Source organism: Neofelis nebulosa, chromosome 14 (genome assembly GCF_028018385.1).
Source record: "Neofelis nebulosa isolate mNeoNeb1 chromosome 14, mNeoNeb1.pri, whole genome shotgun sequence".
In the NCBI taxonomy this organism is placed as follows: domain Eukaryota; kingdom Metazoa; phylum Chordata; class Mammalia; order Carnivora; family Felidae; genus Neofelis; species Neofelis nebulosa.
In genome coordinates, this window is record NC_080795.1 from 6,074,040 (window position 1) to 6,099,809 (window position 25,770).

The 25,770-nt window shown below is 47.1% G+C and overlaps 1 protein-coding gene across 2 annotated transcripts in view; it reads right to left on the reverse strand.

Annotated features, from left to right (window-relative positions):
• Positions 1-25,770, reverse strand: part of LOC131494850 (cytosolic 10-formyltetrahydrofolate dehydrogenase-like) — a 51,203-nt gene that overhangs the window by 12,475 nt on the left and 12,958 nt on the right. Inside the window, exons 3-5 of one of the 2 annotated variants that reach the window (XM_058699563.1) lie at positions 15,437-21,481; positions 12,330-12,435; positions 10,776-10,863 (exon numbers count right to left, since the gene is read on the reverse strand). In XM_058699563.1, the coding sequence (XP_058555546.1) occupies positions 10,776-10,863; positions 12,330-12,435; positions 15,437-15,546 (304 nt within the window). In that variant the 5' untranslated portion in view covers positions 15,547-21,481. Of the gene's footprint in view, positions 1-10,775; positions 10,864-12,329; positions 12,436-15,171; positions 21,482-25,770 lie in introns of those variants that run through there. The other variant, XM_058699564.1, reaches the window with a different exon arrangement.

Here is a 25,770-nt window from a genome sequence, read left to right on the forward strand (position 1 = left end):
TTCCCGTCAGGGAACTTGCTTGCACCACGCAAACACCCAACGCTGTGCTTCTGCAGATCCATCCCTCTGGCGGCAGGTCTGACTCCCTCCCAGGGCCACAGGGCCCCTCCCGAAGCAGATCTCTGAAGGAAAAGCGAGCTGAGCCTGCCCCTCCCGCCCCCATGCACCCTGCCGATCCACCCCAGCTAATACGCCAGCTCCCCAGCACCACAAGCCTGGCAGTGTGCAAGTAGCCCAGACGGGCCACACCACCCCACAGTGAATCCCACCCCTAGGAGAGGGGAAGAGAAGGCGCACACCAGTCTGACTGTGGCCCCAGCTGTGGGCCTGGGACAGACATCAGGTCTGACTGCGGCCCCGCCCACCAATGCAAGTTATTCAAGACAGCACAGAGGAAGTGCCCCGCAGTCCCGCACCACTCCAGGGACTATCCAAAATGACGAAACGGAAGAATTCCCCTCAAAAGAATCTCCAGTAAATAACGACAGCTAACGAACTGATCAAAAAGGATTTAAACAATATAACAGAAAGTGAATTTAGAATAATAGTCACAAAATTAATCGCTGGGCTTGAAACCAGTATAAAGGACAGCAGAGAATCTATTGCTACAGAGATCAAGGGACTAAGGAATAGTCAGGAGGAGCTAAAAAATGTGATACAGAAGCTGCAAAATAAAATGGAAACTACCGTGCCTCGGATTAAAGAGGCAGAGGAGAGAATAGGTGAACTAGAAGATAAAATTATGGAAAAAGAAGAAGCTGAGAAAAAGAGAGTTAAAAAAATCCAGGAATATGAGGGGAGAATTAGAGCACTAAGTGATGCACTAAAGAAAAATAATATACACATAATTGGTATTCCAGAGGAGGAAGAGAGAGGGAAAGGTGCTGAAGGTGTACTTGAAATCATAGCTGAGAACTTCCCTGAACTGGGGAAGGAAAAAGGCATTGAAATCCAAGAGGCACAGAGAACTCCCTTCAGACGTAACTTGAATCGATCTTCTGCACGACATATCATAGTGAAACTGGCAAAATACAAGGATAAAGAGAAAATTCTGAAAGCAGCTAGGGATAAACGTGCTCTAACATATAAAGGGAGACCAGTAAGACTCATGACAGATCTCTCTACTGAAACTTGGCAGGCCAGAAAGGAATGGCAGGAAATCTTCAATGTGATGAACAGGAAAATATGCAGCCGAGAATCCTTTATCCAGCAAGTCTATCATTCACAATAGAAGGAGAGATAAAGGTCTTCCCAAACAAACAAAAACTGAAAGAATTTGTCACCACTAAACCAGCCCTACAAGAGAGCCTAAGGGGGATCCTGTGAGACAGACAGCACAGGGGAAGTGCCTGCAGTTTGGAGTCACCTCAGGGACTACCCAAAATGATGAAACGGAAGAATTCTCCTCAAAAGAAACTCCAGGAAGTAGCGACAGCTAATGAATTGATCAAAAACGATTTAAGCAATATAACGGAACAACAATTTAGAATAATAGTCATAAAATTAATCGCTGAGTTTGAAAAAGGCATAGAGGACAGCAGAGAATCTAATGCTACAGAGATCAAGGGACAAAGAAATAGTCATAAGGAGCTAAACAATGCTATAAATGAAGTGCAAAATAAAATAGAGGTGGCCATAGCACGGATTGAAGAGGCAGAGGGACAATAGGTGAATTAGAAGGTATAATTATGGAAAAAGAGGAAGCTGAGAAAAAGACAGATAAAAAAATCCAGGAATATGAGGGGAGAATTAGAGCACTAAGTGATGCAATCAAATGGAACAATATCCGTATCATAGGAATTCCAGAAGAAGAAGAAGAAGAGAGAGAAAGGGGCAGAAGGTGTACTTGAACAAATCATAGCTGAGAACTTCCCTGATCTGGAGAAGGAAAAAGGCATTGAAATCCAAGAGGCACAGAGAATTCCCTTCGGAGGTAAGCTGCATTGATCTTCTGCATGATATATCACAGAGAAACTGGCAAAACACAAGGATAAAGAGAAAATTCTGAAAGCAGCTAGGGATAAACAGGCTCTAACTTACAAAGATAGACCTATAAGCGTAGTGGCAGACCTATCTACTGAAACTTAGCAGGCCAGAAAGGAATGGCAGGAAATCTTCAATGTGATGAAGAGAAAAAATATGCAGCCAAGAGTCCCTTATCCCTCAAGTCTGTCATTCAGAATAGAATGAAAGATAAAGGTTTTACCAAACCAACAAAAACTGAAGGAATTCATCAACAATAAACCAGCCCTACAAGAGATCCTAAGGGGATTCTATGAGTGAAATGTTGCAAGGAACGCAAAGTACCAGAGACATCACCACAAGCATAAAACCTACAGACATCACAATGACTCTAAACCCATATCTTTCTATAATAACACTGAAAATAAATGGACTAAATGCTCCAAACAAAAAACATAGGATATCAGAATGGATTAAAAAAACAACAACAAAAACAAGACCCATCTATTTGCTGTCTACAAGAGACTCATCTTAGACCTGAGGACACTTCAGATTGAAAGTGAGGGGATGGAGAACTATCTATCATGCTACTGGAAGTCAAAAGAAAGCTGGAGTAGCCATACTTACATCAGACAAACTAGACTTTAAATTAAAGGCTGTAACAAGAGGTGAAGAAGGGCATTATATAGTAATTACAGGGTCTATCCATCAGGAAGAGCTAACAATTATAAATGTCTATGCGCCGAATATGGAAGCCCCCAAATATATAAAACAATCAATCACAAACTAAGCAACCTTATTGATAAGAATGTGGTAATTGCACGGGACTTTAATACTCCACTTACAACAATGGAGAGATCATCTAGACACAGGATCAATAAAGAAACAAGGGCCCTGAATGATACATTGGATCAGATGGACTTGACAGATATATTTAGAACTCTGCATCCCAAAGCAACAGAAGATACTTTCTTCTCAAGTGCACATGGAACATTCTCCAAGATAGTTCACATACTGGGTCACAAAACAGCCCTTAATCAGTCTAAAAGAATTGAGATCATACCATGCACACTTTCAGACCACAATGCTATGAAACTTGAAATCAACCACAGGAAAAAGTCTGGAAAACCTCCAAAAGCATGGAGGTTAAAGAACACCCTACTAAAGAATGAATGGGTCAACCAGGCAATTAGAGAAGAAATTAAAAAATACATGGAAACAAATGAAAATGAAAATACAACAACCCAAGTGCTTTGGGATGCAGCGAAGGCAGTCCTGAGAGGAAAATACATTGCAGTCCAGGCCTACCTCAAGAAACAAGAAAAATCCCAAATACAAAATCTAACAGCACACCTAAAGGAAATAGAAGCAGAACAGCAAAGGCAGCCTAAACCCAGCAGAAGAAGAGAAATAAGAAAGATCAGAGCAGAAATAAATAATACAGAATCAAAAAAGTGTAGAGGAGATCAATGAAACCAAGAGTCGGTTTTTTTAAAAAAATAAACAAAATTGATAAACCTCTAGCCAGGCTTCTCAAAAAGAAAAGGGAGATGACCCAAATAGATAAAATCATGAATGAAAATGGAATTATTACAACCAATCCCTCAGAAATACAAGAAATTACTAGGGAATACTATGAAAAATTATATGCCAAAAACTGGACAACCTGGAAGAAATGGACAAATTCCTAAACACCCACACACTTCCAAAACTCAAACAGGAAGAAATAGAAAACTTGAACAGACCCATAACCAGCAAAGAAATTGAATCAGTTATCAAAAATCTCCCAACAAATAAGAGTCCAGGACCAGATGGCTTCCCAGGGGAATTCTACCAGACATTTAAAGCAGAGGTAATACCTATCCTTCTCAAGCTGTTGCAAAAAGGAGAAATGGAAGGAAAGCTTCCAGACTCATTCTATGAAGCCAGCATTACTTTGATTCCTAAACCACACAGAGACCCAGCAATAAAAGAGAACTACTGGCCAATATCCCTGATGAATATGGATGCAAAAATTCTCAATAAGATACTAACAAATCAAATTCAACAGCATATAAAAAGAATTACTCACTATGATCAAGTGGGATTCATTCCTGGGCTGCAGGGCTGGTTCAACATTTGCAAATCAATCAATGGGATACATCACATTAATAAAAAAAAAAGAAAAGGACCACATGATTCTGTCAATTGATGCAGAAATGGCATTTGACAAAATTCAGTATTCTTTCTGAATAAAAATCCTCGAGACAGTCGGGATAGAAGGAACATACTTAAACATCATAAAAGCCATTTGTGACAATCCCACAGCCAATATCATCTTCAATGGGGAAAAACTGAGAGGTTTCCCCTGAGATAAGGAACACAACAGGGATATACACTCTCACCACTGTTGTTTAACAGAGTGCTGGAAGAGTGCAATCAGACAACAAAATGAAATCAAAGGCATCAAAATTGGCAAAGATAAAGTCAAGCTTTGACTTTTTGCAGATGACATGATATTCTACATGGAAAACCCGAAAGACTCCACCAAAAGTCTGCTAGACCGGATACGTGAATTCAGCAAAGTTGCACAATACAAAATTAATGTACAGACATCAGTTGCATTCTTATACACTAATAATGAAGCAACAGAAAGACAAATAAAGAAACTGATCCCATGCACGATTACACCAAGAATCATAAAATACCTAGAAATATACTTAACCAAAGATGTAAAAGATCTGTACAATGAAAACTACAGAAAGCTTATGAAGGAAATTGAAGAAGATACAAAGAAGTGGAAAAACATTCAGTGCTCATGGATTGGTAGAATAAATATTGTTAAACTGTCAATACTACCCAAAGCTATCTACACATTCCATGCAATCCCAATCAAAATTGCACCATCATTCTTCTCGAAGCTAGAACAAGTAATCCTACAATTTGTATGGAACCACAAAAGACCTGAATAGCCAAAGTAATACTGAAGAAGAAGACCAAAGCAGGAGGCATCACAATCCCAGACTTTAGCCTCTACTACAAAGGTGTCATCATCAAGACAGCATGGTATTGGCACAAAAACAGACACATAGACCAATGGAATAGAATAGAAACCCAGAACTAGACCCACAAATGTATGGCCGACTAATCTTTGACAAAGCAGGAAAGAATATCCAATAGCAAAAAGACAGTCTCTTTAACAAATGGTGCTGGGAGAACTGGACAGCAACATGCAAAAGAATGAAACTAGACCACTTTCTTACACCATTTACAAAAATAAACTCAAAATGGAAAAAGGACCTGAATGTGAGACAGGAAACTATCAAAACCCTAGAGGAGAAAGCAGGAAAAAAACCTCACTGACTTCAGCTGCAGCAATTTCTTACTTGACACATCCTCAAAGGCAAGGGAATTAAAAGCAAAAATGAACTATTGGGACCTCATGAAGATAAAAAGCTTCTGCACTGCAAAGGAAACAACCAACAAAACTAACCAAAGGAATGGGAAAAAATATTTGCAAACGACATACCGGACAAAGGGACAGTATCCAAAATCTATAAAGAGCTCACCAAATTCCACACTGAAAAACAAATAATCCAGTGAAGAAATGGGCAGAAAACATGAATAGACACTTCTCTAAAGAAGACGTCCAGATGGCCAACAGGTGCATGAAAAAATGCTCAATGTCACTCCTTATCAGGGAAATACAAATCAAAACCACACTCCGATATCACCTCACGCCAGTCAGAGTGGCCAAAATGAACAAATCAGGAGACTATAGATGCTGGAGGGGATGTGGAGAAACGGGAACCCTCTTGCACTGTTGGTGGGAATGCCAACTGGTGCAGCCACTCTGGAAAACAGTGTGGCGGTTCATCAACGCATAGGGGCACTTGTACCCTGATGTTTATAGCAGCACTTTCAACAATAGCCAAATTATGGAAAGAGCCTAAATGTCCATTCACTGATGAATGGGTAAAGAAATTGTGGTTTATATACACAATGGAATACTACCTGGCAATGAGAAAGAATGAAATCTGGCCTTTTGTAGCAACGTGGAAGGAACTGGAGAGCGTGATGCTAAGTGAAGTAAGTCATACAGAGAAAGACAGATACCATATGTTTCCACTCTTAAGTGGATCCTGAGAAACTTAACAGAACACCATGGGGGAGGGGAAGGAAATAAAAAGTTAGGGAGGGAGAGAGCCAAGCCATAAGAGACTCTTCAAAACTGAGAGTAAACTGAGGGTTGATGGGGAGTGGGAAGGAGGGGTGGGTGGGTGATGGGAATTGAGGAGGGCACCCCTTAGGAGGAGCACTAGGTGTTGTATGAAAACCAATTTTTTTTTAATTTTTTTTTAACATTCATTTATTTTTGAGACAGAGAAAGAGAGAGCATGAACAGGGGAGGGTCAGAGAAAGAGGGAGACGCAGGATCTGAAACAGGCTCCAGGCTCTGAGCTGTCAGCACAGAGCCTGATGCGGGGCTTGAACCCACGGACCGCGAGATCATGACCTGAGCCAAAGTCGGACGCTTAACCGACTGAGCCACCCAGGTGCCCCAAAACCAATTTGACAATAAATTTCATATTTAAAAAAATGAGAATGTTGCCCTGGAGGTGAGTCTTTAGAGAAGACAGGGTGGAAACTCCACCCCAGGCAGATGTGGTCAGGAAGGCAGTGTTCCTGTCCTCCAGCTCCCAGTTCAGGGATATGACATCTCACTGGCAGGGGCAGGCCATCACCATATTTCATCTCCTTCTACTCGGCATTTTAATTTAGTTAAAACATTTTTTTGAATTTAGTTTTGTGAGACAGAGAAAGAGAGAGCAAGAGAGAGAGAGAGAGAGAGAGAGAGACAGAGCATGAGCAGGGGAGGGGCAGAAAGAGAGGGAGACGCAGAACATGGAGCAGGTTCCAGGCTGTGAGCTCCGAGCTGTCAGTGCAGAGCCCGACATGGGGCTCAAACCCACAGATCACGAGATGATGACCCGAGCTGAAGTCGAACACTTAACTCACTGAGCCACCCAGGCACCCTCAACTCTGTGCTTTAGTGGCTAAATTCTTGCTGAGTATGGCTTCCACCTAGTCCCTACTCAAAAAGTGAAGGCTCTAACCCAGGTGTGGCAGGCTGAGACTACTGGGACCACATCTGCCTGGCCCCAGCTCCCTCATAGGGCCCATCACCTGTGCCAGAGGTTCAGAGATTTGAGGCAGGGGGAGAAGATTTCTGTAAGAACAGAGAGCTCCTAAAAAACACTGACTTTATTTGAAACCGTGGTGAAATTCAATTTTAAGGGCCCTCTCAAACACAACAGAGACCTTGAGGATGAGCATTTAAGAGAAGGCTGATAGCTCTATGACAGCATTCGGGTAAACCACAGGTCAGTTTACTAGAGAGAACCACGGGAGAGCCCTCTGGGTAGAAACAAACCTCAAAGGCTGGCCTCAGAAACTACTCCTGCAAAGGGGTCCAAATTTACTTGGAACCTATCGTAGAGCAATTGATGTCCCAGGGCATTGTTGGAAACGGTAGATCAACCAGACTTCAGTTAGCTGATCTGAACGGCCAAGTATGACCAAGTATGACCAAAAGGACAGATAGCAACGGACAGACCAGGGAAAAAGAGAGCGATAGAGAGCCCTGCTGAAACTGCTATCATCCCACACTCAAGGCTGTGCTCCCTGACGAGTCACATCACTGATTACACACCACAGGGAAAATAGAGTTCACTCAAATAGCCTGGCCAAGTCACTAAAGACATAAACAAGCAAAAAATGAAAATGAACGTTGGGAAGGGAAGAAGAAGATCAGTACCCAGCACTGGTACAATATATTACCTAAACTGTCCAGCTTTTAGCAAAACTATGATGCAAGCAAAGAAATAGGAAAGTATAACCCATCACAGGTAAGAAAAAAATAAGCAGGCAATATAAGCTGAGCAGGCCCAGATGTCATACTCAACAAAGGGGTCAAAGCAGCCATTATATATATATGTTCAAAGAACTAAAGGTAACTATGCATAAAGACCACACTTGTCTCATCAAGTAGACAATATCAATAACAAAATTTTTAAGAACCAGGGAGAAATTCTGGAATGAAAAAGTACAGTAAATGAATTAAAAAAAAAATCAGTAGAGTGGCTCAACAGTAGGTTTAAACTGGCAGAAGAAAGAATCAGTGAACTTTAAGATAGTTAGACATTAAGTAATCTAAAAACAGAAAAATAATTTCTTTTTTTTTTTTTTTTTTTTTTTCAACGTTTTTTATTTATTTTTGGGACAGAGAGAGACAGAGCATGAACGGGGGAGGGGCAGAGAGAGAGGGAGACACAGAATCAGAAACAGGCTCCAGGCTCCGAGCCGAGCCATCAGCCCAGAGCCTGACGCGGGGCTCGAACTCACGGATCGCGAGATCGTGACCTGGCTGAAGTCGGACGCTTAACCGACTGCGCCACCCAGGCGCCCCGAAAAATAATTTCTTTAAATGAAAAGAGCCTCAGAAAGGAATGGGTTACCATGAAAGACACCAACATACACATAATTAGAGTTCCAGAAAGGGAGGAAAACAGAAAGGAGCAGAGAAAACTTTTACAATATCTAACGGCTAAAAAGTTCCCAAATTTGATGAAAACCATTAGTCTAAACATCCATGAAGCTCAATGAATTCCCTGTAAAATAACCATAAGGAGATCCACTCTCAAACACGTTTTAGTAAAAATGGTGAAAGACAAATCCAAAAGAAAATTTTGGAAGCAGCAAGTGAAAAATGACGAATTGTATATAAAGGAACCCCAATAAGATTAACAGAAACATCTGATTGCTCATCAGAAACAATAGAGCCTAAAAGGTAGTGGGATGATGTATTCCAAATACTGACAGATAACAAAACTGTCAACCAAGAATCTTATATTTAGCCAAGTTGTCTTTCAAAAAGTAAAAGCAAAACATAAAGGCATTTCCAGATAAACAACAACTTAGATAATTTGTTGCTAACAGACCCACCTTATGACCAATACTGAAGGAAGTTCTGAAGCTGGAAGCAAGTGACTCAGACAGTGACTTAAATTCATCAGAGAGCGCCAGGAAAGGTAATTATATAATTATAAAAGACAGCTTAAAATGCATGGTGTCTTTCTTTCCTTAAGCGATTTAAAAAGCAATTGTATAAAAACAATGTGTACATAAGTGTATTGTTGGATTTACAACAGATATAAATGAAATATATTTGAAAATAATCAGAAAGGAGGTAGGTGGGAGCAAAACCGAAAAGGAGTAAGGAAGTGATACCAGAGTAATTCAACAACAGGAACAAATGAAAAGAACCAGTAATCTCAATAAGGATAAGATAGCAAACTATGTAGTTATATATTTACTCCCCTTTCTCTTTAACTTCTCTCATAGACATAAAAAGTTGTAGCAATGTACTATTGCGATTGTAACATATATCAACGTGATGGGTGCACAAAAATATGTGATATAACAGCACAGAGGTCCTAGAGCTATGGAGGAATAGTATTTGTATATTTTCCTGGAAATACACTATCATAAAACTGAAGTATTTTCTGATAACTGAAGAAGTGTATGGCGAATCCTAGAGAAACCACTAGGAAAATACCTAAAAATTCTCTTGTGAAAAAAATCTTTAAAAGAATTAAAATGTTCCACTGGAAAATATTCAGTAATGTATAGAAAGCCATAAAAGAGAAACAGAAACAAAAGACAGGAGACACAGAAAGTAAAAAGTAAAATGGCAGACATAAATCCACTATGTCAATAATCACAGTACATGTGAATGGATTAAACCATCCAGTCAGAAATTCAGAGACTCTCACACTGGATCAAAACAAGATCCACATATATGCTCTCCAAGGAGACATCATATAAATATGTTGCAAGTAAAGGATTGAAAACAATACATCATGCAGACAAAATCCACATGAAAGCTAGAGTAGTTATGCTCATATCAGACGAAGCAAACATGAAGACAAAAACTATTATAGAAATAAATGGGGGCATTTATAACAATGAAAATATTAATTTAAAAATTATGAGGGCAAAGTTCTCTTTCAATGCTTTCCTTTAAATGGCAAAAAATATAAATGAATTAAACTTTCAACTCGAAAAGTTACCACAAAAGCACATAGGAGAACACAGAAGGAAATAAAAACGATAAATGCGGAAAAAATAAGACAATAGCAATGGGACGGGTAAAGTAATTCGAGAGCTATTTTCTTGGGTTTTGTGTTCTGAGAGGAGTACAGGGATAAACAAGAACTTTTCACAAATTTAATCAATTTTAGCAGAGCAAGAAAAATGAAAAGTATAAGGAGATATTACAGCAATCAAAGGGAGAATCAAAAAAGGAACCAATTATAAGAAATTATTGATACAACTCTATGCCAATGTATTTTAAATGTATGCAACAAGGGACAACATTTCCAATAAACTAGACCACTAACCACAGAAGAAACTAAATAAGCAACTTTATGTAACACCTCCATACATGCTGTAAGCCTAGAATGTTCTACAGTCTCTTAAATATAATGATCCCAAGTTATGTAATTTATTCCAGAACACGTACAAACACACACAAAAAATTGGGAAAAAATTGGGCAAAGATTTGAAAGCTAGAACCCTTCCAGGTCTGGGTCTCTCCCACCCTGGGAGAGGGCCACCTCCCCACCAGGCTGGCCACCCCCACTGGATCGCTGGGCCCCTGATCACTCTTCCCCACTGGATCACATCATGCAGCCAAGCCCTGTTCTGACCAAGTGCATCTTTGACTTCCTGGAGCCCTGGTGCCCCCACATGCCCCTGTCCACACCCCTTACCAGATCCGAGGAGGATGTTGACTACGCCCTTGGCCATGTCAGCCTTCAAGGTCAAATCTGTAAACTTCAAGGCTGTGAGTGGAGTCACCTGGGAAGGCAGAGAAGGCTGGGTCAGGAAGGACCGGAAAGTGGGGTTCTGCCTTCCCCTCCCAGCAGCCGAGGTAGCAAGCAGGGAGAAGCAGTCATGGCAAGAGGACCCTCCGGGGAAAGCCCCATCGTAGCGGGTACCACCAACCCAGGCAGCTTCCCCGCAGCTCCAGTGGAAAGTGGGGAGTAAGGCCTGCTCCCTCCTGTGTCTTCTAGTGCCTTCTCCTGGCAGGCTCCAGCCTTGTAGCCAGGCCTGGCCCCTTCCTGAATGTTCGTGCCTTCTTCATTCAGGGCGTGGAGCGATCCAGGACTGCCTGGAAGCACCTCAGTGCCAGGCAGTGCCCAGTGCTCCCTGGTGGGTGCGAGGTTCTAATTACCACCTCGTGGCTGGAGGCCGTTGCCCGCCCCAGCCCCGTGAGCAGTGGCTCCTCTTCTAACCCAGGTAATCTTCCTTCTAGAGGTTGGGTTGTGCCCCACCCACCACGTGGTCTTAGGCTGAGCCACAAAATCTGTGGGGTGCTGGCCCTGGGAGGGCACAGGCCTGCTACCGGGCCTTCTAGGGACAATTCCTGGATCTGTGCACAGCAAACCCCAATAACGCGAGAGGTTACGGGTTGCTGCCATGCTCAAATAAGCGAATGTATGTAAATTTTTAATTTTCATAGAATTTGTTATGCACTAAAATGCTGCCGCAGGGTGAATACTGTAAATGCTAGCTGTCGCTATTGCAGGATTTTAAATTATAACTTTCTTGGAGCCAAGCTGCCCCAAAGCAGCCAGGAGACCTCCTGGGCACGCTGTCCAGAGCCACATGATGGAGCATCTTGCCTTCAGCCCCTAACACCCCTGGGGGCAGGCAGGGGACAGGCTGTTACATTCAGTATACAGGTGAAGCAGCCGAGGCTCGTGCAGGGGGTGTCCTCATCCCCAGGGGACCCTGCTCAGGCCCTTCCAGCCTGCCTGAGTGACCCTGACATCTACCTGTGCAGCTTCTGTGTGAGGGGCTTGGGGGGGGGGGGGGGTGCAGGTGCACAAATCCCACAACTCCTTGCTCCCTCCAGGACTTTCAGGCGCTGAAGCCAAATAAGGCACCAAAGCTCTCTCAGAGTATGAGGCCTGGACAAGGGATACCAAACAGGGTTTCGGCTCCCCCAAATCCAGAGGGCTGGTGCCTGTGGGAGAATCCCTAACTCTGCTCACCAAGTAGCCGCAGGTACACACACAGCCGGCTGACCTGACTCAGCCACCCCATGGTCGAATGAACGGACGCTGCCTACAGCCCACACTGACCCCTGCTGCGTGCTGCCCCCCGTCTCTGTGAGCGGAGCTCATGGAAGGCCAGCCCTCATCAGCAGTACCCTTCCTCCCTTGAGGAGGTACCAGTCCTGGGTGGGCAGAGGGCCCAACGGGGCACCTGCCTCCTCCTCCACAGTCCATAGGCCCCGCCTGGAACACGCCCAGACCCACCCGGGCAGGCTTGATCGCCACTGTGTTCCCAGCAGCCAGGCAGGCGGCCGTCTTCCAGGAGAGCATCATCAGGGGGTAGTTCCAGGGGATGACGATGCCACAGACCCTGTGGTACAAAGAAGTGGGTCTTCGTCTCTCCACTCGGCCTGGGTGCCAGACTGCACCTGCCAACTGCTTCCTGTCCCCAAGCCTGACACCCGTTCCACTCCAAGCATCTTGATATGGTGCCCAAGGTCCCCCTGAGAGAGCTCACCCCTGGCCTTCCAGTCCCTGATGGGGCAGTATGTCCGGCGTGGCAACAGCCCCTCTTCCTGGCAGGGCGCAATGCCAGAGAACGTGGTTTCTCATCGGAACTGTCAGACCTGCCTAAGGACAGTCCAGTAGGGCAGGACACCAGGCAGTGAGGGGTTGACAGCAGGCAGGGCCAGGGAGAAGGACAGGGATCACCCAGGTGGGCAGAGAGAACATGGGAGAGAGTTGGAAATGGGTGGGCCAGGAGGAAGTCGGCGAGGGTCCTCTTGGGTGAGGCCAGGGTGTAGTCCCATGGAGAAAAGGAAGCCGTCACCTGGGGAGGCCTAACAAGGCTTGTCTGCTTTGCCTTAAGAGATGGTACCCAGCATCAGTGTGCCCCTTGGTCCCAGAGAAAGCCTCTGGGTGAGCAGTGTCTCCATCAAAGGGAAGCCCCTCATGGTCCCGGGGGGGCCTAATGGTGACACGTGTGGTCCCAGCAGGCATGAGGCCCCGCTTTCCCCTGACTCCTGTAAAACCCAGGGCACTGTCTTCGTCCGTGTCAGACAATTAATGAGCCGGTCCACACAGAGCTGCTCAGGCTGCCTAACTTGTTTTCTTCATCATATTCATGATCATCACCACCACAGAATGTTTCCCTAAAGAGGACTTAGCTGAACCCAGGAAGGGGGAAGAGCGTGTGTGAAGGCTGAGGTCAGGACAATCTGGGGCCCAGCACACCATCCTGGGAACAACAGGGTGCACTCAGGGGTTTGGAGAGCCACCCCCCACCCCCACGTACACCCAGCAGACCCAACAGGACGAGAAGGCGGAGGGAGCACGGTGAGTGTGTCCAGGGAAGAGCGTGAGGTCATCAGGATTGTGGGGGCTCCAAAGGAGAGAAGACATCATGAAGTCCCACTGTCATAGCTGAACTGTACTCCCCAAAATTCAGTTGAAATCCTAACTCCAGAACATCCTTATTTGGAAATTGGGCCACCTCAGATGTACTTAGGTAAGACGAGGTCATACTGAAATAGGGTGTGTACCTAACCCAATAGGACTGATGTCCTTCAAAAAACAGAGCCACGTGAACAGACAGACATGCACAAGGAGGACGCCAAGTGAACATGAGAGCAGAGATCGGGGAACACCCAAGACCGCCGGTAAGCCACCAGAAGCTGGGGGAGACGCCTGGAGCAGATTTTCCCTCACACCCTCAGAAGAAACCAACACTCTGACACCTGGATCTGGAACTTCCAGCCCCAGAATGCTGAGGCAACAGATGTGTGCTGCTTGAGTCTCTTCGTTTCAGTACTTTGTTATGGCAGCACAAGCGGATGCATAAACCCGCCCCTATAGGGACAACTTTCCCAGTCCCCCAACTCCCTGGGAGGCTCTGCATCAGTGTCCTCCTCAGTCTGATGGGGACAGACTCCTCGGGAGGCATCTGCAGGAGCAGTGACCATGCAGATTCCTGGGACTGGCAGCCAGGTGGCCCCTGGTCCCCCTGACCAGCCCTTCTCAAGGTCTGCGCCCGAGGAAGGGGCTCCGAGCACATGGGCTATGCAGGGCTCTCACTCTGACGTCTTGGCAGGGTTGTTCCTTGTTGTGGGGGCCTGTCCCGGGCCTACCTACTGTGTCCTCTGGGGGACAGGCTGGGTGGGAACCCCTGCCCTGGGGTCAATGCCACATCCCACCCAGGCTGCCCCCTCTCTGGGGGCTACAGGACAGGGTTTTCCTGTATCCACAGCCCACTCTCCCGACAGGGGCTGCCCTCACCAGCAGGCCTGTCCTTCAGGACCTGGTGTGGTCATCTGTACTCATTTCTGTCAATGCAGATGACATCTGAACACATTCTCCTTCTGACACCGCCTCCCCCCCACATTCCCAAAGAAGCTGAGTGCCCTTGGCCACCATCCACAGGGAGGTGAGGTCCCTGCTGGTGGATCCCAGAGGCCCCACGTTGCAAGGGGCACAGAGTAGGTGGGAATGCCTGCTGGGTGCTGACCACTCTGGGCCTCTGGTGCACATTTGACGATTTTAGAGGGCATTCGTCAGTGTGCTTCCCTCACACGAGTTTCTCCTGGAGCTGTTCCACACGGTCCCCACAGCTCTCTCTGCTCCAGGCCTTCACACAGCCACGCGCCAAGCCCCGGTTAGGAGGCCGCAGAGTTCAGCACGGGTTGTGCAGGGTTTTGCTCTCAAGGCCCCAATCTGGGGACTGAACAGTCACTGCCAAGTTGCCTTTCACAAAGGTGGACCCTCTGTCCCACCCCAGGCAGTGTGAGGGGGCTTCTCTCTCCCTAGGCCTTGGGACCATCTGATGGTGAGGCGAGGCCCCTCACGTCTGGGTTTGACATCACGTCCCCAATTCCTAGTCTTTTCTACGTTGATTGGGCAGGTGTCGGTCTCCTGTTGAGCACTGGTTCCTATCCTTTGTCTATTTCTCTACTATTTTTACACTGCTCCTGGGTGCCCTGTAGTTCTTAATTTTCTGCATATTCATCATTATAATCTTTGCAGATAAAATTTTTCAGGTGTGCCCTCTGTTTCCCACTATGACCCTGACTGATACACGGCTATTGTGGGGATTAAGTAAAATTACACTTACAAGGTCATCAAAACGGTGCTTGGCACAGAGCAGGTACTTTAAATGTGAAAGCCGTTTGATTTGCTGGAATCTAAGTCCCCTGAGGGCAGGCATTGCCATCAGTTTTATCATCGTTGTATATCCCGCACCTGGAATGTATGGCATGTAGTAATCGGTGAATAAATAGTGTTTGATAGACGCGTGAAAAAGGGATGAGCGCTCACACTACGAATCACGCGAAAAGTGCCTAGTGTGTGGTGAGTCTTTGCCCGGCGCTGTGACTCACCCAATAGGCTCCTTCCCGGTCAAGGCCGGGTTGTGGCTTGGTCTGGCCTGCTTGATGGGGATGGTGGAGGACCGGAAGAAGCAAGGGGAGTCACTGGTAGGGGGCTCCATGGTGTCCTTCCCCCCTTCCCCCTGGGCAGCCAGACTGTGCTTGGCCTGCGGCTCTCAGCCCCATGGAGAGGATAAGCGGCGTTTCTGGCAGAGACCCCAATGAACCTGTTGGTGATGGGTATCTCTGGGGAAGGGGTGACCCATCCCTGCCTCCGGCGGGCAAACCTCTGGAGATGGCTCCCAAGGTCACTGATCCCTGGGATCCAGGACGTGGGGAGCTACCCCTTCTGCAAAGATGCAGGATTGCACAGTTGACCTTAGGATAGGGAGACAATGCAAATGGCCCCAGCATGACCTCGGGAGCCTCCACAAAGGCAGAGTTTTCTCCAGTTTAAGAGAATCGGAAGGATGCCAAGCCTGAGAAAGGCAAGGGGAGTAGGGGGCCAGAGTGAGGCCAGAGCAGGGCCTGCGTTAGCCTCAGCCAGCAGCCAGCAAGGACCTGGACCTTCAGTCCCACAACAACAGGAGCTGAGTTCTCCAACACCTGAGAGAGGCAGGCCTGCAGGCAGGGTCTCCCCAGAGCTCCAGATAAAGCCCAGCCTGGCTACACCTTGACACTGACCTTGTGAAATCCTGGCATGGAACCCAGCCAAGCCTGCCTGAACGCCCCATCTGCAGAAATGTGAGCTGATGGTTGTTGTAAACCAATAAACTGGGGTCATTTGTTGTGCAGCCTTTCGGCTAACACACTGCCCTAGAGTTTCCAGCTGAGTCCAGCTTGCCTGTGTGAGCTCTCACTTGGTGGGCAAGAGCCTCAGCCCCACCTGAATTTTGTCGCACCAGCCAGCAAAGTAGCGGAAGGTCTGGATGGACGTGCCCACGTGGGTCTTCAGGGCCAGTGTGAAGGCAGTGCCTGCATCCAGAGCCTTCATGGTGGCCAGTTCTTCCTGCTGCTGTTCCACGAGGTCCGCCAACCTGGCCAAGGGGTGGCGGAGGGGATAAGGAGGTCACCATCCAAAAAGGCCACCCCCTCTGTCTTTGGACAGCCTTGACCAGAGGAAAGCATGTCCAGCTTCAAGCACCAGCAGATCCAGTGGAGCGTGCCCCCAAGGATGGCATCTGTGGGGAGGGAGAGGTGGGATGATGGGAGAGATTCAAGGGAAGGTTCGTCTACACCGCGCCCTCCTGAAGTGTGAGCTCTCTGCAATCCAGTTGCCCTCCTGTGATTCCGGTGGGTGTGCTTCTGTGGACAGCCTGGGAATTAGATCTTTGCCCCCTTCTCTGATATAAAGGAGCCCAAAGAGCAGAGTGCTCAGGGGACAGGGTGCCCCGAGGAAGGTGGAGGCCTCAGACCCAGAGCGGCTCTCAAACCTGTACATGGGAGAGCTCTGGCCCAGAGAGAAGTCTGGGACGAAAGACTGCTGACCAGCTCCTCTCTGCATTCAGCCATGGCCTGGCCTAAACACCCCAAGTACACACTCACACTGCCTGGGAAGCCAACCCTAATTCCTGCCCACTCTACACCAATAACCTATCCCTCCAGTGTCCTGATAGCAACCTCTACCTGTCTTCAAACCTTGCATGACTGTTACAGATAGTCACTTAGTCGACTATTCCAGGACTATTTGGCTCTCCCTGAGGCCTGGGACAGGATTTGGTCTCCTGCTCCCTACGGACCTCCTACAGCCACTGGGCACACAGTCAGTATGCAGCATAAGGCTTGTGGGTGACACTGTGGGCCTAACAGACACAGGCAATCTAGTTGCATAGCCACATGGTTACTTCAGACAGTGACACATCCAGGGAATTCTCTAGTTAAGAATAGCCAAGGTGTAAATCAGTTTTTGAGAAGCATTACAGACCAAATAACAAAAACACCATGTGGTGGCATTTCAAAGACTAGGGTTGTATCAACCAGGAAAACAGATGTGTCACAGGTATAAATCTGTATTATAAACAAGCCACAGTTGGTCTTTGTGAATTGGCCTCTAGTTGTTCAGCTCTTCACTGCAGGGTGAGACCTGTCAGCTTAAAAGCTTGCTGGATACACATTTATGTCTCCAATTATTTGAAACGTAGCCCAAACAAGCAGACCTTAGCTATTTAAAGTCGTCTTGCTTTGCATCCCCCGCTTGACAGCTATTATCGTTGGAGAGATGGACAATGCGCTTACAGCTGCTGCCTTCCCAGCCCTCTGACCCAAAGATCCCTGCTCTGCTGCTGAGCAACATTGCCAGGACTCGGGAGCCCCCCCTCTCTGATCACCCAGCCTCCAAAAGTTCCTTTGCACCCTTCCCGTTCTGAGTAGAGACCGCCCCGCTACAGTCTCTGGAGGGTCTCCCGCTATGGGGGTGTCGCCTCCTGAAGCCTGTTGTGCTTTCTACTTCTCATAGTCCTATCTTGTCCCTCGATCAGCCCCAAATCCCTCCAATTCTGCCAGACAACGTCACCTGCATGTGATGTGGCCAGGTCACAAAGCCCTGAAGTAACTATCACCTCAGCACGCCATTTGGGAGGCTCGGGGAGGAGAACTGAGTGGGATTGTTCATTGTCAACTTCGTTGAGCTGTACCTCTGCCTCCAGCATCCTGTCCCCAGAAAGCACCAGGGGGGAGGGCAGCGAAGCACCCACCATCATCCCAGAGGTCCTCAGGACAGCCATGAGGAAGGGCAAGTGTGGGCTGCCACACAGGCTCAGCCTCACTTCCAGCAGCCTGGGTCACCACCAGATTCTTGTCTGTGGACCTAAGGAAGTGTCTAAACAAAAGATGACAGCTTCCCACAGACTCCGCCACCAGCTCTCGGTGGCCCCACTCTGGCAGCCGTGGACATTGGCCTCTAGGTTCCCGAGAGGCTCTATCTTCTCCCTCAGTGGTTCTTGGGGCCTGTCTAGTGACTTTCTCTAACACTCTTTTCTGGACCTCTCTTCCTAGTGTCTCCCACAATTGCATAATGTCTCAACCCTATCATGTATTCTGTCTTCCATAATATGCATCCGTGGTGGTCTATTTTCCTCATTGAACCAGGGGCTGCTCCCTCCCGAGCCAGCAATGGGCAAACCTCCACCATGGGGACTGGGAGGTTGCATGAGGCAGGACCAGGTTCCTGGGAGCCCTCAGGTCTGGGCTTGAGATGTCTGTCAAAGCAGCCCAGGTCTCTACTTAGAGCTGTGCAGGGACTGACTCAACCCTTCACTATCATGTCGCTGGTGGTGTTATTATGACATAAGCCACCAGATGGCAGCAGAACTGCTCAAGGGAAACACTCTTGGGTCCGCAAACATCCACCTCTGGAGTCCCTGCTTCAGGGCCAGAAGGCTTCTCTCGGCATCACCAGCCTGGGCTTGCATGGTTCACTTTTGCCTAAACTGGGGGCACTAGGTCACTAGGCAACGGCTTCCTAAAATTGACAGGCTCTTCAAGGGGTCTTGAAACTAGCTTGCCTTAGAGCAGGCTGGGTGCACCCTTGCCTGCCCCAACCTGCACCATCTCTAACCCATTTTGAAACTAGACAGGCCCCTCTCTCTGGGCCTGGAGAGGGTGTCCAGGTGTTTCTGGAGGCTGGAGGCTGTCCTGGTGTTTCTGGCCTCTGAATAGGAAAAAAAAAAAATGGCATTCTGACTGCAAGGCCAAGGTGGGGCCTCTCTCCCACCAGATGACAAGTACATTTGGACCACATCATGACCAGCCTCTATGCCTGACAGCTTCCCCAGGACCCAGAGCATAGAAGTCAGGCTCCTGAAACTGGCTTGTTCACTAGGCTTTTCGACACTGCCTAGCTCCTCTGTGCAGCGCCCTCCCTACTGAAAACATCACACCAGTTCCTTGGGGGGCAACCGCTCCTCCCCCACTGGGACCACCTGATTCTAGGGGAGTAGTATCTCCCCTCCAGGCCGCACTCCCACCCCGTGGTCCTAAGTGGATCAACTCTACGTCCTTCCCTAATAGTTCTGATGAAGCTAAGGGGAGAGAGCCCCTTCCTCCCTGGTTTTAGGAAACAAGGAAAATGGGAGATTCCAGCAGTCAGGGAGGTCTGAGCGAGGACCACCGGGAAGAACGGAGCCCGTGCTTCTGTCACTGGCTTCTACATAAAATAGCCCTGATCTCTCCTCTGGTCCAGTCCACTCAGGGAAGTGGTGAACATGTCCGAGACTGCCCAGGACTATCTGTTAGCTTTGCCAGTTTACTGCTCCCATCTGATTAGCACCTCCACTTTTGTGCCTCATCGTTAATCACACTGTTCCCTCCCCTGAGGACAGTTTTCCCTTAAGGCTACTTGCGTCTTGTGACATCCCTCCTGCGTCTCAAGTCACTTCCTCTGAGAAGCCTTTTCTGAGTCTCAGGCCTCGGTTGCACAACCTGTCTCGGACCCCAACTTACACCTGGCAAAACCCAAGCATGCAGTTCCAGCCCAAACAAAAGGTGGGGTAGCTGACAGGAGGTTGTGGGGCTCTCACCTGTATAGGAGCCGGCCTCAATCCCGTGCACTGATCTTCCCCCACAATCCAATCTCAAAGGCACCCTTAGTGGCATCACTGCCTTGTCAACATCGCCGACCTGGGCCAGGGACACCTGGCAGATGACCCGTGGTGGAACAGCGCCATGAAGCCCTCCCCGGACGCTGGTACACAGATGCCTCAAACTGCTGCTCCCTGGCCAACTGGGCTGGCTCAGTGGGGACAGCAGGTGAACAGGAGGGCCCTGGAAGGGTGTGCACAATGAGGAAAGGCAGGGACCTTCGAAGAGGCTTGTTCGCGTTTCTCCATACCAGGACCCTTCTTTTCAGTTGCCCGCTGAGCCCAGAAAGGGAAACAGACTCAGGCTGCAGCCTTGAGGCTGAGGATCAGCTTAAAATTGTCAAACCAAGAGCAGAAGGTGATTAATTTGGTAAGTCCTAGGAAGAAAGACTACTTCTTAAGTGAAACAGTCTACATGTGGAAGATGACAGGACCATTCCTGTCCCCATCCTTGCTCTGGGTCCAGCAGTGCCCATGGGCACTATAGTGCAGGCTCCCATACCTCCTGACACCTGGGCTTGGCCAAAGGAAAGCCAGGAGGAGAGAGAAGTGGGAGGTGCAAGGCCAGGACCCTGCTGGTTACCACCCGCATGGTACACCCTCCCCGCCCAAGGGCCCAGCACCCAGGCAACCCTGTCCAGACAGCTTCCCTCCTGGGATTCCCCAAACAGGCCTCAAGGTGGTAACAGCTCATGTTTCTGCCTGAGGGCACTGCATCCCCTTGTCTGTGTCCCCACACCCGGTCTATCCCTTTGTCAATTATTTTCTTTAAACTCCCTTCAAGTGACCCAGTTGAGTGTGCTATGTGCTTCCCGCAGGCCCTGAGGGATGCTATTTGTAGGGCAGAATGGAGAACTAAGTATGCACCTGTAGGAGGAAGTGTTGTTCCAAGTAGGCATGTGTGTGTGTGTGTGTGTGTGTGTGTGTGTACGTGTGTGAGACTGCAATATGCGCGTACTGGGTCATGACATAAAAGGGTCAAGGTCGAGAAAGTCTGACAAACATGGGATTCAAGGCAGAATTCCCAACAGTGGGGTGTCACATATTCAAGAAGGTAAGGCCCATGCTGAGGTTACTGTTGACACGGGGAGGGGGAGAGAATGGCTTCATTTCTTCCACGGGGGATGTTAGCTCTCCTCCCAGTCTCTGAACCAGGCTCCAGACCTTTGGAATCCTCCTGCCTCCCTGCTCCAGCTCCGCTCTGGGCCATCCCCGTAGGGAGGACTGGAATCTGACCGCAACCATTCTGTGTGCAAATAGAGGCCCCCTAAGCCAGGATCCCCAGACACCGGGTGGAGCAGTAGATGAGAGAGGAGGCCTTGGAGGGGGAAGGTGGAGGGAGCGCAGGAGGGAGTGCAGGAAGTGCCCTCACACTTCCCTCTGTTGGGTTGACGGTCTCATAGGTCTCGGCACCCCAAACACGTCCCCAGGGAAGAGCTGTGGGCACCTGGAGGGTCAGCTTCTTCACCGCCTTTTCCACCTGGGAAGGGAATTTTTGCACGGATTCACTGCAGCATGGAGTCTTCACAAGGTGCAGTAGTGACAGATATGAACCCACAGAGAGACACAGGAAACACAGATAGATAACCACTCACGCACACACACACACACACACACACACAGCCAAGGGGCCAGGGCTCAAGGCCCTTTGGCCTTCTCAGGTCTCTGCAGCCAGATCCAGTCCTGCTGCCCTCCTTAGCCCAGGGAGCTATTATGGGGGCAGCAGTGGCAGCTGAGCAATAAGAAGGGACAATGAGCACGGGATCTGAGGTCAGGCTTGCTTGGGCTGCCACCCCTGTCCTGCCACATGCCCGCTGTGTGATCTCACACTGGCTGCTAGGCCTCTGCAAGTAGGAAGTGCCGGTTGGCAGACAGACACTTGTGAGTCACCAGACATGACACCGAGCCCATCGCTCGCTTCCCTGTAGACCGGAAATTCCAGACCGAATGGCATCCTTGAAACACCATTCTTCTCCTGAAATCTGTTCATCAGTCACCTGACCACAACCCTAAGGCCAACCTGGTGTCCATCCTGGCCACCTACACTTTCCTCATCAGCTTTTGAGCCAAACAAACGATCCCAAAGTTAATTCCTTTGGCAGTTCGTAGCCTGCCAACACACTTCAGGATGATTTTTCAAGAGTTTCTTTTAAAATACGCTTGCAGGGGTGCTGGGGTGATCTCAAGATTCGTGAGTTCGAGCCCTGCATTGGGCTTCCCGTGGTCAACACAGGGTCTACTTCAGATACTCTGCCACTTGCCTCTTGTCCCTCCCCACATATTCTCTCTCCCTCTTTCTCTCTCCCTCTCCCTCTCTCTCTCTCAAAATTGAATATAACATTTAAAAATTAAAAATCAGTTTGCAATTACACCATCACACTTCCATATATGCAAGTTGAATGTATAAGATCACTTGTTTCCCTTATCGGGAAAATGTTCCCAATTCCTCATTCTCTGTCTCTTTCTCTCCCTCTCTTTCCATCTAGCTCCCTCCCTCCCTCCCTTTCTCTCTTTCCTTTGACATTTCAACAAAAGGAATTTAATGCATGCCGTCGGTTGCACAGGTGATGGAAGAGCTGAGAAGCTAGGAGTCAAACCAGGGATCGGTAACAGCAGGAGGCCGCTGCCATCACTAGGTTAGAAGGACAAATGGCGGGAAGTGGTGGTCCCAGAACTGGTGTTTAGGGTCCCCCAGCAAAACTAGAATCCTGGAAGGGTGATCTGGCAGAGGCTGGAGCCACAGCAGCGAGGAGGCAACTGCTGGGAAAAAACATCACAGGACATAGAGGCTGGGAAGTACTCTGTAAATGCCCCTTCTTCATATCCTACTCTCATATCTTTGGGGGTCATGTGCAAGTGGAAAACTCTGAGCCTTAGTTTCTTCACCTGCAAAACTGCTCCTCTACTATTTTCTGATAAGTAAATGAGATAGTCTACCTGTTGAGAATAATCAACAGGAGATGAAGAATAGTCACTGAAAGATATGTCAAAAGAATGAAAAGGTTGGCACTCCTCAGCGGCTCAGGCGGTTAAGAGTCCAACTCTTGATTTAGGCTCAGGTCATGAGCCCAGGGTCATGGCATGGAGCCCCACACTGAGTTCTTCACTGAGCGTGGAGCCTGCTTAAGATTCTCTGTCTGTTTCTCCCCCTCCACCTCTCTCCCCCAATCTCTCGTTCTCTCACTCTCTAAAAAATAATAATAATGAAAAGAATGAAAAGGCCAACCAAAGATTGGGGGAAAATATTTCCAAAGAAAATATCTGATGAAGGACTTTCACTCAGACTATATAAAGACGTCTCTACTATCAATACTAAGAAAAAAACAAACAATCCAAGTAAAAATGGGCCAAAGATTGAACAGATCCTTCACCAAAGAACAAACGCAGATGGAAAAAGCATATGAAAATATGTTCAACATCACCAGTTATTAGGGAAATGCAAATCAAAGTGACAATGGGATACGTCTACCCACTTACCGGAATTTCTATAATTAAAGTCTGACCATATGTATCAGTGGTAAAGATACAGAGCAACCGAACTCTCATACACTGCTGGTGGGATTGTTTAAAATGGTACTTTGGAAACCATGCTGGAGAGCAGTTTGGCAGTTTCTTAAAAAATTAAACATATGCTTCCCATTTCACTCTCAGGTATTTACTCAAGGGAAATAAAAACCTACATACGGAAAGAAAATGATAGAGTAGGAAGCTCCAAAGATCCATTCCTCCACCTAAACAGCTATTGAACTGGCAGAATTGTCTGAATCAAATGTTCTAGAACGCTATAGAGTCAGTCAAACATTTGCAACACCCAGGGGAAAAGATGATGAAGAGGCTGGTAAATGTTAGCAAATTTCAGCATTTTGTGGGGTGTTACTCCCCATCCTCCTGGTAGGAGGCAGTGGGGGAAGCTGAACTTGTTCCTGGTACAGCTTTCTGGAGCCAGGGTGGGCAGTAAGGACCTTCCCCTCCCTACATCCAGATTGTGTGTTCTTAGTGCCGATGCTCCTTTTGATCACTGAGGGGCCAGCACAAAGGCCGACAGCCACAGTTTTAACCCTCAAAGGCTGAAGCAGCTCCCAGGAGATTTAAAAAGGCAATATTCCCGCCCCCCCGCCCCCCCGTTGGGAGTCAGACATTTAAGAAAATCGTTTTTAGGCCACTGGCTGATCACAGAGATAACAGAACATAAACTTCAATTACTACATACAATGAGGAATAGACACTTTACCAGAAAAAGGAAAAAAAAGTTTGGAAAAGTCACAAATGGATAAATCCAACCCTTCACAAGCAAGACTTAGCAATCACTGAGGGCTGAGAGGATTATATTTTCGGAATTACACAACACTCAAAATGTTGAGTTTTGAACAAAAATAGTAAAACATACAAAGAAACAGGCAAACAACAGCTGATTTACAGGAAAAAGATAAGAATTTGGAAGCAATCATCCTCTAGGAAGACCAAATATTAGAATTACTTGTCAAAGATGTTAAATCGACTCTCTTAAAGGTATACAATGAATTTAAAGGAAACCCTGGACAAAGAACTAAAGGGAATAAGGAAAATGATGTAAGAAAAACATGAGAATATCAATAAAGACATAGGAAATTTAATAATAAACCAAACAAATTCTCAAGCTGATGAGTACAATAGCTACAACAAAACACTCAGTAGAGAGGTTCAACATCAGATTTGAGCAAGCAGAAGAAAGGATTGGTGAACTTGAAATTATGCAGCCCGAAGAAAAGAAGGAAAAAAGAATGAATAAAAATGAACAGAGTCTGTGGGACATCATCAAACTCATCAACATTCTCATTTTCGGAGTTCCAAAGATGAGAGATAGAACGGGCAGATAAAATATTTGAAGAAATCATGTCCCAAAAGTTCTCAAGTCTGAGGAAACACATGAATGTACACATCCAAGAATATCAATCAATTCCAAGGAGGATAAACTCAAAGAGATTTACACCACGACACATTTTACAGTCAACTTGTTGAAACCCAAAGAAGGAATTTAGAAAGCAGGAAGAGAAAACTAATTCATCACCTACAAAGGATCCACTCTACAATGAAGAGTTGATTTCCCTTGGGGCGCCCGGGGGGCTCAGAAGCTCGAGCACTGAGTTCGGCTCAGGTCAGGATCTCATGGCTTGTGGATTTGAGCCCCATATCAGGCTCTGCGTTGACAGTGTGGAGCCTGCTTGAGATTCTGTCTCTTTCCCTCTCTCTCTGCCCCTCCCCCACTACCAGTTTCTCTCAAAAATAAAATTTTAAGAACACTTAAAAAGTTATTAATAAAAAAAAGGACCGCTAAAGAGAATCTCTTGGGCTCAAATGAAAGGACACTGAAGAGTAACTCCAAGTCGTAAGAAAAAAGGAAAGAACACTGGTAAAGGTAACCACAGGGGTAAATATGAAAGCCAGTATTACTGTACTTTTCGTATCGTTTGCAACTTCTCTCTTCTTCCTATATAATAGCCAAATGCAGAACACAATGATTTTAAATCAATATTAATGGCTATGCAATGCACAAGACAATAATAGTTGAAGTAGGAATAGAGATGTATAGGATTGGAGTATACACTACTGAAACTAACTCAACATTATGTAAAACACACTGTTACGTGTTCATTGTAATCTCTAAGGTCATTAAGAAATAACTTTTAAAAAGGGAATCAAAGCGGTACCCTACCCAGAAAAGGGAGGGCAGTAATAAAGAAACTGAGGAACAGAAAGCATAAAAGACGTACCAAAAACAAATTGGAAAAG